This window comes from Bubalus kerabau, chromosome 19, assembly GCF_029407905.1.
Source record: "Bubalus kerabau isolate K-KA32 ecotype Philippines breed swamp buffalo chromosome 19, PCC_UOA_SB_1v2, whole genome shotgun sequence".
NCBI classification, from domain to species: Eukaryota; Metazoa; Chordata; class Mammalia; order Artiodactyla; family Bovidae; genus Bubalus; species Bubalus kerabau.
In genome coordinates, this window is record NC_073642.1 from 67,030,166 (window position 1) to 67,041,225 (window position 11,060).

The window sequence follows — 11,060 nt, forward strand, 5'->3', positions numbered from 1 at the left end:
AGGCGTGCAGAATGCTAAGTTGTGTCTGCGCTCACGGCAGGAGCCAGTCAGAGCCAGGCTGGGTCTGAGAGGTAGGACTGGGCCCACATACGAGGCTCTGAAGGGGCAGGCGAAAGACGGGCTGGGAGCAGGTTCCATCGAGCAGGGGTTCTCGATAGCCCCAGAGCGTATTGAGACCCCAGCCCCAGAGCAGCATCCAGGGAAGGACCTATAGGCCCTCTTTGAATCTTCTGGGATCGTGGAGGCGTAGCACAGGGAAGGCGTGGAAAGCAGCCACCCAATCCCCATGCAATATATGATGAGGCCGGAGGGAGGGCGGGACACGCCCAGGTCACCCACTAGGTAGCCAGGGCTTCACCTCCAGGCCTTCCCTTCTCTTTGGCCGGAAGCCCCAGACCTCCCCCGGCTCAGGAACGCTGCCAACACCAGCTCCATGCAGGCCCCGAGGCCCCAACAAGCTCTCCTGGCTGGGCTCCCAGGCAGCCAACCACCCCAGAGCCTAGCCGGCAGCTCCCGGGAGGGTGCCCAGCCGAAGCACGTCCTGTGAAGATGGACAGAGACCTGCTGGGTCAAGGACACCTCTAAGACCCCTAAGCCCGGAAGCCGCTGAGCCCGCAGCCGCCACCCACCAGCAGCGCATCCACCCTGTTGAGCCGAACGGAGCCGAGTCGGAAGAGATCGAGTCAGAAAGAAAAAACCGTCCTTGAAGCAAAAGCAAAGGGTGAGCACAGCCCTCCCCCCTGCCCCCCCATGGGGGTTCTCGGGTCCCCGTGAGAGGACTCCCAGGAAGGTCAGCGGCCAGGGGGATGAGGGGATTCACCAGACACTCTGCCCGAAGGGGACCTCCCAGGGACTGTGTGCCTGCCCACCCCCCCACCCCCAGGTCCCAGGTCCTCGAAGACCTCACTCTGCCTGGCCGCGGACACGCCCTACCTTGCTTAGGGCTGCCCGCCAGCGTGCAGAAGGGCAGGATGAAATGTTTGGAAATTAGACGTTTCCAATAAGTCCACACTGCACTCGGGTAGCTGGTTTCACAAAGGTTTATTGGATTCCTCGGGGGCGCAGGGGGCAGGCTCGTCGCTGCAGAGGATCCTGGCTGGGCCGGCCTGGGAGAGGCAGGGTCTGGGCAGCAGCTGACACAAGACCAGTAGTGAGAGGTGCCAGGCCCTCCGCCACGAGGAGGGAGATGGTGGGGGTGGAGCAGGCCTGACCCAGAGGGAGGTGCAGGCCGAGGAGAAGGCCTGCGGGTCCCAGGGGAGGGAGGAGGCAGAGGGAACAACATGCACGGAGGCTCAGAGGCAGGAAGGCAGCTGGGATTCCCCCAGGGTCCCAGGAGGCCCGAGGAGGGGGCTGGGGAGACGGAGCGCTGAGGCCTCTGGACAAGCTCATGGCCAGGACACACCTGTCGCTCTTCAACACGCTTGGCTAGGTGTGCGGGCTGCCCCTGCTCCCCCACTGAAGCCCCAGGGGAGCCCTCCTGCAGCTGGGGGCCTGAACACCCCACAGGGAGTCCCAGCATCCATCTATCTGGCAGCTGGGAGCTGCGTTACCTGGGGGGAGACATAGGCCGGGAGGCCCCTCTCCCGCCACCCGCACAGGGCAGTGTGGAGGAGGGGCCGGAGAGGAAAGTCTGGGGAGCATGGTTTCTGGGGAGTGGCGGCGTCCTCCCTGCCCTGCCTGGGGGTCCCAGCCACCTGCCCAACCCCCTCCCCACGTCCAAGTTGCTCCTGGACACCCAGGAGACCCAAGCCAACTTGTCCTTCCCTTTCTTTCCCCGGCCCGCCCCCTGCTGGAGCTGCCGCAGGGCAGACAAAAAGAAGGCGGTCGGCCGGCCAGCCCACTGGCGTGGGCACAGCCCGGGCTCCGACTCTGGTCCCCCAGGGCCCGAGGCCTGGCTCTTCCAGGTCCCAGGTAAGACTTGGCCTCGGGCGAGGGCAAGTCAGGACAAGGCGTGGGCAGCTAGGAGGAAGCGGCCCGGGGAGGCGGGGAAGGGGGCAGGGGCTGCTTGGGAGGGAAAAGGGTTTAGGAGACGGAAGAGGGGGAGGGAGGGCCGGGCAGAGAAGCGAGAGTCTCCGCACGGGGCCTGCGTCCCAGAGGCCACTCGGAGCTCAGACTGTCCTCACCTGCACAAGGCGTGGTGGGAGCCGGATGGTCCGATGTCCCGGAATCCAGAGGCGCGGGGTGGAGCCGGCTGGCCCGAGGAACAGAAGCAGATCTGCCAGAACAGCCGACAGTCCGGAGGACAAGCACTGCTCACCTGAGCCTCCCTGGGGCCCGAGGGCCTATGCGTTGGTGGTCTCCCTGGGCTGCCTGCAGAGGCTCCGGAGGGACCAGACTCACCTGTGCTCCAGGCCACTCCTTCCCCACACCACTGCCAATACCACCTCATCCCAGGCAGCGCCAAAGGCCCTCCCAGCCAGGCGATGTCCCTGCGGCCTGGGGCGGCATCGTTGGCTTTTTGATCTTCTGAGACTAAATGTGGGAAGGGGGTAGGGAGGACAGCCCCATGGCTCCGGCCCAGCTCCTGTGTACATGCGGTGGGGACAGGGCACAGGTCTGAGACTGCCACCTCCCAGAAATTAAGGAATCAGGGCTGGAGAGTCTGTCCAACAAAAGTTGGGACTCCCATGACCCCTGCCCAGGAGGGGGCAAACTCAGGGCCCCAAAACGTCCTTCAGAGACTAGCCAAATAGAAGGCTTCTCTTCTCTTCTCCCCCCAGCCACCACCCTGACTCCCCGGCCCAGCAAAAGATAAGTCAAGGAACCACCGATTTGCCAGCTCAGAGATGCTCTGCGGGGGGGGGGGGGGGGGGAGCAGGCAAGGGGGACGCCCCCCATTCAGGTTTTGGGATCAGGGAGAATCCCCTAACTCACCTAAAGACCCCTACCCACGGTGCTGATGGGCAGTGCTGGGGGCGCGAAGAACAGCGGGGACCGGGATGAAGCGGCCTTTCCTCTGGGTGGGAAGTTCCCGGGCTCTGCAGCACCCAACGCCGCCGCCCCAGGCCGCAGGGGCATCGCCTGGCTGGGAGAAAGAGAAAAGGGTCTATCTTCAGGCCCCTGACCTGCCTTCCACTCGGGGTCTTGACCTGCCGGAGCCGCGGTCCCAGGTGGGAGTTTGCAGGGCAGAGGGTCCCGCCAGGGTCGCGAAAACCGGAGGAGAGGACCTCTGCCCGAGACGCGCATCTCTCTCCGCGCCCGCTGGGGCCCGCCGGGTCCTGGGTGGGGGCTCGGTGCCCTAGGTTGACTCCCCGAGACTTGTTCCCTCGCCGCCGCCGCCGCCGAGAGCGGTGCCCTCGCCGAATCCGGATCAGCGAGCTTCCACCTCTGCCCGGGATGCGAGCGCTGTGTCCGTCCCGGGAAGAAGTTAGGCGGCCGGTCCCCAGGCGGGTAGCGAGCGCACGGGACGCCGGCGGTGGCGGCGCCGGACTCGGGCTCAGCCACCGCCGCCCCAGACGAGTCCCCACGACCGCGAGAGCGTCCCAGGCGGGCTGGACTCCCCCGGCATCAAGATCGCTCTCGACCCGGTTCAGGCCTCGCCCCAGGGGTCAAGGAGGCCCGAGGCGAGGCGACCTGGCTCCCAGCTTCGGGGACCCCCCAGGTCACGGTACTCTGCGCCCCGCCGCCCCAAGTCGCCGGCCCCGCGCCGCGCGCAGCGAGTCATCAGATCTCGGACGCGGCGGCAGAGCCGACCAGGGCCCCCATGGAGTTGGGGAGTTACCCCGCACCCCTAAAAGCCTCCACACACATTCCCCGTTGAGAGTACGCACTTCCCCGCGTCCCAGCGCCTCCGTGGTGAGTCGAGCCGCAGCGCTCTGGGTCGGTGAAGGTGGCTCAGCGCGGGCGCTCCAGTCCCGACGTTCCCGGGGCAGAGAGCGACGTCCGGGGACGCACGGGACGGGTGCGCCCGGCGGCCGGGGCTGCGCCGGCCGAGGCGAGCGGCGAGAGGGGAGCGCTCCGGCGTTCAGGCAACAGCTACCCCTAGTGGGAGAGCCGCCCGGGGCCGCCGCCGCCCCGCGCCCGCCGCCCCGCGCCCGCCGCGCCCAGCGCCCAGAGCGCTCCCGGCTCGGCTAGGGCGCAAGGACGGCGCTGCCTTCCCCGGGCCTCCGCGTTTCTGGCGCCGGTCGCCAACCCTCCCGCTAGCCCTGCCCTCCGCACCTCCCCGCCGGGACCCGGAGGCCGCTGACCCGAGAGCTGCGGCGCAGAGCCGGGGCGCGATGGGACGGGGCGGGCGTGACCTGCGCGGCGCGCGGCAGCCTCGGGCGACGGCGGGGGGCGCCGAGCGCGGTGTGCGTGGCGGGGCGGTGCGGGGGGCGGCCGTGTGCGAGGCGCGAGTGTGAGCGCGCTCGGGAGGCGGGCGGGCTCCGGGAGGCGAGCGGCGCCCGCGGGCGAACGCGGCAAGCGGCGGGGGCCCAAAGTTGCCTCCTTGCGGGCCAGCGTCCCCGGCGGGGCGGGAGGTGGGGCCAGCGAAGCGGCAGCCGCCGACCCAGGCTCCGGCGGCACCTGGGCAGCGGCCCCGCACGAGCAGCAGCGGCGGGGGCGGCGTTGGCGGCGGCGCGCGGGAAGCGAACCGGAGCTCCGGCGCGGCGCGGCTGTCCGCCGGGGATCTCCGCTCAGGTGCGCGGCGAGGGGCGTGCGCGGGCCGGGGCTGGGACGCCGGGATCGGGGCCAGCTTGGTGCCTGTGCTAGCCGGAGGACCTCCGCCGCGGACTCCTGGGTCCCTGGTCCAGCTGTCTGACCCGCGCCGCCACCGAGGTCCTGATCGCCCGTCCCGGCGAGCGGGCTTCGGGGCCCAGCCCCGCCCCTCCGGCCCCCGGGCCGGGCCGCCCCGCCTTCCAGCCGCTGGTGCTCGCCCTCGGCCGGCGATTTCTAAGGCCCTGGCCGCGCCGCGGGGTGATCCCTTCGGGCTCAAGTTGCAAGGGGGCGGGCCCCGGCCGGAGGTGGAGTCTCCCGCCAATTGATGCCTCGGCTATAAATTGAGCTCTCCGAACAGCCGAAGCCCAGATGTCTCGCCAGGCCGCCCCGCGGTGGGTGGTGGGGGAAGGTAGGGGGGCTTTGGGGGGCGCCGCCACCATGCTGCGCTCCCTGTTGCTTCACTCCCTGAGGCTCTGCGCCCAGACGGCCTCGTGCCTCGTGCTCTTCCCGCGCTTCCTGGGCACGGCCTTCATGCTCTGGCTGCTAGACTTCCTGTGCATCCGCAAGCATTTACTGGGCCGTCGACGCCGGGGTCAGCCGGAAATCGAAGTGGAGCTCAACAGTGATGGCGAGGAAGTGCCCCCCGACGACCCGCCTGTCTGCGTGTCCGACGACAACCGCCTGTGCACCTTGGCGTCGCTGAGGGCCGTCTGGCACGGCCAGAAGTTGGATTTCTTCAAGCAGGCGCATGAAGGCGGGCCGGCGCCCAACTCTGAGGTGGTCCTGCCCGACGGCTTCCAGAACCAGCACATCCTCGACTACGCCCGAGGAAACCGTCCGCTGGTGCTCAACTTCGGCAGCTGCACCTGACCTCCGTTCATGGCGCGCATGAGCGCCTTCCAGCGCCTGGTCGCCAAGTATCAGCGCGACGTCGACTTCCTCATCATCTACATCGAGGAAGCTCACCCTTCCGACGGCTGGGTCACCACAGACTCTCCCTACAGCATCCCGCAGCACCGAAGCCTGGAGGACCGGGTCAGCGCCGCGCGCCTACTGCAGCAAGGGGCTCCAGAATGCGCTCTCGTGCTCGACACGATGACCAACTCCAGCAGCTCGGCCTACGGCGCCTACTTCGAGCGCCTCTACATCATCCAGAGTGGCACCATTATGTACCAGGGCGGCCGAGGCCCCGACGGCTACCAGGTCTCCGAGGTGCGCAGCTGGCTGGAGCGCTATGATGAGCAGCTGCACGGCCCGCAGCCCCGTCGAGTGTAAACAACCGATGGACACGTGACTGAACTTGGAGGGCCATGCCTTCGAGCCTTCGAAGCCCACGTGCAAACAACTCCCAGACAGGCTTGGCCTGGGCCCAGTGGCACAGCTGAGCTGAGCCATGCATCGCCGTCTGAGTCTGCCTCTCAGCCAAGCCACCTGAAGACTCCCTTCCACCTGCCCAGACTCTGCTTTCAACTGTCCGTCGCCTGTACTTGCTTGGCTTGCTCTAAATCCCCTTCTAAGGGTGGAGGCAGCGCCACCCTTCCCTGTGTGCCCCTGGACTTGTGCTCGCAGAGGCCCCCTGCCACAGCTCTCACACGCCCTCCGCAGAAGAGAAGAGCCAGCGTGCCTTTAAGCAGGCGCGCTGGCCCAGCGCAAAGAGACTTAGGCTGCGCCCGCGCGCCCTGGGCGCAGCTGGGTTCCAGCAGCGCGAGCCGCTCGCCTTAGTTGCCTGGCACCCACACCTGTCGCGCGCGCGCGTGCGCGCGCGCGGGGAAGAAATACCCTGCTGCTTTTGTGTCTGTGTCTTGTTCCTGCCTTGGGGGAGGATGCTTGGGGTGGGGAAGGGTGGGCAGGGTTATTTCCCCCCCTTATTTTGGGTGCTCACGAGCCCCACTGCTGATGAAGAGCTGTCTCTAACTGGCCTCGACCACGAGCTGGTTCTGATTTGCAGGAGGCTCGCAGCAGCACCTAAGACAAGAGGGGAAAGTGCTCTGGGTTTCCATGAGGAAACCACATCAACGGGGTGGGAGAGGGAGGTTGGGGGACTGCTTAGGGACAAAGGAAGACCGCTTAGGAGTCGGGGTTCACGGCGCCCCGGGCAGAGGGAAGGGGCCGGGGCTCCTGCGACCCGGGGTTCGAGTGGTGGAGTCCGGATAAGAAAAATGAAGGTAGAGCCTGGGAACCCCGAAAGAGGGGTCTCCCAGACAGAGCTGCCGACTGCGGGGCCGGAAGTGGGGGGGCCCCTGATGTGAAGGCTATTTAGTGAGTGTTTTGCTGGAAACGTTCCCTGTATATAAACTTCTTTTACACTACAATAATAAAGGCTTGAAGTAAATTGCTTTCGGGTTGCCTTTGGTCCCTTTATTTTTTTCTTCCCTCTGAATAGCGGCAAGAATTAAACACAAATCTCTCCCTCGCGTCCCCATAGTGACCCTAGGGGGAAGGGTGGAGAGAAAGAGCATCCGCCAGCGGGGGTGCGGGAGGGGAATGAAGAAGGAAAGGGGGTCTGTGCCGATGCCCGGGATGCGCACAGGCCCGGGGTGGGGGACCCAAGGTGATGAGAAGAGCGGAGATGTGGAGCCCGGCGGGGTCCCCAGGGAGGCGGGAGGCCCGCACTTGCTGCCGCGCGCGCCTGCGCGCGCGCACGCAAGCCGTGACAGCTGACCCTGCAGCCGCCCATCTAACTTCTCCCGGCGCCGTCGGGGTGGAGGCGGGGTGGGGGAGGGGAAAGGAGCGAGGCTGGACCCTGGGGCTTTGGACCAGGTTGGGCTGGCCTCCCGCCCACCACGGGCGCTTCAGCACACCTGGCTCCTCCCTAAGCCACTTCCAGCACCTCCTTGCTCCCTCGCGCGCTCCTCAAACCCGCAAAATCGTCTCCCCTACCCCTCCGATCCCCGCCGGTCTGCTGGGGGGTCCCCCCGGGAATCGCCATGGAAAAGCGCAAGGTGGGGGAGGGCGGGGCGACCGGGGAAGGAGAGGCGGCCTGCAGCGCCATCACTCCAGCAGCAGCTCCTACCGCGGGGCGGGGGTGGCTGGAGCGCGGCCCCCGGCCCAGAACACCCCCTCCTCCGCTTCCCCAAGTTCGAGCCAAACCTCATCACCACCACCCCAAGGCGCTCAGTGCTGGGAAGCGGAGGAGAGAGAGGTGGCCGAGCCGAGAGAGACGAGAGAGGGATGGCGGTGACCGGCACCCGGGCTGGGAGAGGAAGGGGCGTTTGGCACAGAGCCCCCGCGCTCCCCGCATTCCGGGCCAGGCGCCCCCTCGCAGTCCCTGCCCCCACCCACCCACGCACCCCCGGCTCGCGTGTTGCTCGCTAGGTGAGGACGATGCCGGGAGCGCGAGGTTAGCTGGTCTCCACCTCCCTGTGCTGGTGACGCCTAGAGCAGAACAGTGGGTGGGGGGCGGGAGAAACAGAGAAACGAGAGCTGAGGCGGGAGCCCGGGGACCAGGAATCGGGGGAGCCGAGCCACCGCACTTCCCCATCCCGGGGACCCGGGACAGTCCCGGGCCCGGGATGCGGAGGCGGGCGTTGGGGGCGCGGTTTCTGTGAGCGCCTGGGTGTCAGTGCGCGCGCACGTGAAGGGGGAGCCGGGGAAGGGCGGGGCGGGGAGGGGGGGTGGTCTGCGGGACAGAGGGTCCAAGCAGCCTGGAGGCAGGACGGAGCCCCAGCTCCACCTACGCCGCCTCCAGTCCCGCGCCCAGCCCCCACGCCGCTCCTCCGTGAAACTTTCTGAAACTGACACCTTGAGCTGAGATTTTTTTTTTTTTTTGCTTTAAAAGTATTTACATTGAAAAAGCTACTTTTAAGAAAAAAGAAAAAATTGGCACAGATGGTCTTTCTGCACCTCCTCCCATCCCCCTCCTCCCGCGCTCTTCGTCTCACCCCGAAACCCCCAAGAAGAATACTGAGCCAGCGGCGGGGTTGCCGGGTGAACTCCGGCGCGCACGGCCGGAATGAAGCGCAGGGAGACCCCGGACGGCGCGGCGCCGCCGCAGGGGCCCCCCTGGGGGCCGGGGTCGCTGCCGGTCCCAGTCCTCTACCTGGGGATCTAGTTGGAGGCGCTGCTCGCTCCCCTCCGAGCCTCCTCAGGCTCCTGGCACCAAAACCCCGAGAGCGCGGCGCTGGGACCTGTGGCTCCTGCCTCGGCCCGCGCGGCCTGGCGCGCTCGCCTCTCCTGGGCGCCCCAGCATCCACCCCTTCCTCCTTTCTCTTCTCTGGCCTCCCTGTCTCACTTCCTCCCCCTCATCTTTCCGTTTCCTTCTCGCTCTTCCCTTTCCCTCCTTTTCTTGTTCCTTTCTTTTCTCCCATTTCCTTTAAAATCTCCCCTTCTAACAAAAAGAACGCACGCTCATTGCCAAAAACAGAGAAGTCCCGAGACTCAACCCTAGGTAACCTCCCGGTGTGTGCACTTTCTAACTTGCCTCTCCCATTCACCCACCCTTGTAAAACCAGCGAAGGCTTATCCTTTTATAGGCTGGCATTAACTGTTGACTCCCTGGCACCTCTCTCCAGGATCCCTGCCCCTTTCGACGTCAGTAACTGAGTATTGGGTGACCTCAGGCCAAGGATGGCTCCATGGGTGCCCCAGGCCAGGGATGTTGTTTCATTTTATAAACATTCTTCACGAGGTGCTCAGGGCTTTACACCCCTCTGCCCCACGAGCATATTTCTTAAAGTGAAATTGCTAGACACACCCATGTCTGTGTCTGTTGTGCCACATTTTGCTAAACTGCCTTCCCGAAAACCTATTTGATTTTATTGTTTTGTATTTTCCCCGTGTTCTCTCTCTCTCTCTCTCCCTTATTTTGAACTGAAAACTATAAAGATAAGACATAAATGTATTTCCAATATTAAATTTTAAATACAGGGGAACATAGAGCACAAAGTGTCAGGCTTGCTTAGAGCAAGCCGTCTCAAACTGCATTTCAGATCCCAGTGGCGGCTCATGAAATCAACTTACCAGATCAAGTCAGGCATCTTGAAGAACTGAAATGGAAGACATGCAATGTAAATACCAATGTTCATGTCATCTAAGTTAACTGTGTCTTCCTGAAACCTTTGTGCGTGTGTGTGTGTGTGTACAGACACGCACGTGCAATGTGGCTGGTGTGAAATGTAGCTCTCCAGGGGGATCTAGAATGTTTGGGAAGGTTTGACAGCCACCCCTGAGCATCCCAGGCCCTCCTCCTCCTCAGGACCGCCCCTGTGGACTGTTTTGTGAGCCTCCGTCCAGGCCCCACTTCACCTGCTGACAGCCCTACCTGAGCACATCCTCAGCTCTAGTCTCCGTCAGGCTGTCATCGGGATCACGCCACGGCGTGTTCGGTGATCACCCCCACCCGCCCCCACACATTTCCCATGCCATTTCCTATCCTGGCATCCTTGGCCTGGCCATCCGTCTAGTCTGAGCAGGTCTCTGCCTGCGGAGTAACTTGTGCCAGGCACCTTCCGGATGTCTGAGTGCCCCCCCTCCCGCCCCCAGAAGGAACTCATCTCAGCCTTCAAGGAATGCTCAGACGAGTGGGGAGGAGGGGAAGGAGACAGTCATCTAACCATCACCAGCCTCCTCATTAGTATTTTCAAGGTCCGTGTCAGCTTAGCACACGGTTTAGCCCTAAGCATGGGAGGTGGGGCATGATAAGAGTTCTAGAAGGTCTTATTTACTTCCTTGAAGACACAAATGCCTCCTCCAGGAAGAGGAGGAAGGAAGGACATCCCTGGAGGGTACTGCCAGTGCAAAGCCACGGAGGCCTAAAAAGTGCAAACTGTGTTCCGAACACAATACCTCCTGGTATTTACCGGACAGAAATAAACTGTTGGGCAAAGGGCTAGGTAAGTACCAACAGGTCCATGGCCTCCTGTTGAGAAGTGGTCCTGCAGAGAAGTGACCTTCCCAGAGGTGGGACTACCCACACGTACCACAGGGAGAAGTGACATCTGTGTGTTCCATCTAGGGGCCAGGCACTGGGCTTCATCGGAATTATTTGATCTGGTCATCCTCATCTCCCTCTTTAAAAAAGAATATTTATTTATTTACTTGGTGATGCTGGGTCTTCATTGCCCTGTGGCTTTTCTCTAGTTGCAGAGAGCAGGGCTACTCGCTACTTGCAGGGGCTACGCTTCTCACTGTGGTGGGTTCTCTTGTTGCAGAGCACGTGCTCTAGGGTACTCAGGCTTCAGTAGTTACAGCTCCCAGGCTCTAGAGCACCGGCTCAGGGGTTGTTCGATCATTAGCCCCATTTCAGTGATGAAGAGATTGAGACTTGGCATGGTTGAAGCAGGTTGGCCCGGTGTGTTATGGGCTGAATTGTGTCGACCGCCAAAAGTCATGTGCTCAAGTCCTGGCCCTAGTCCCTCAGAATGTGACCTTATTTGAAGACAGGATCTTTAAAGATATACGTGAGTATGGGCTTCCCTGGTGGCTCA

General features: G+C 64.0%; 1 protein-coding gene across 1 annotated transcript; it reads left to right on the forward strand.

Moving 5' to 3' along the window:
- Window positions 1-5,004: 5,004 nt before the first annotated feature.
- DIO3 (iodothyronine deiodinase 3) lies at window positions 5,005-6,972 on the forward strand. Its single transcript, XM_055555665.1, has one exon. It carries the CDS (start codon window positions 5,005-5,007, stop codon window positions 5,908-5,910), a length of 906 nt encoding a protein of 301 aa, XP_055411640.1. The 3' UTR covers window positions 5,911-6,972.
- The last annotated feature ends 4,088 nt before the right edge of the window (window positions 6,973-11,060 follow it).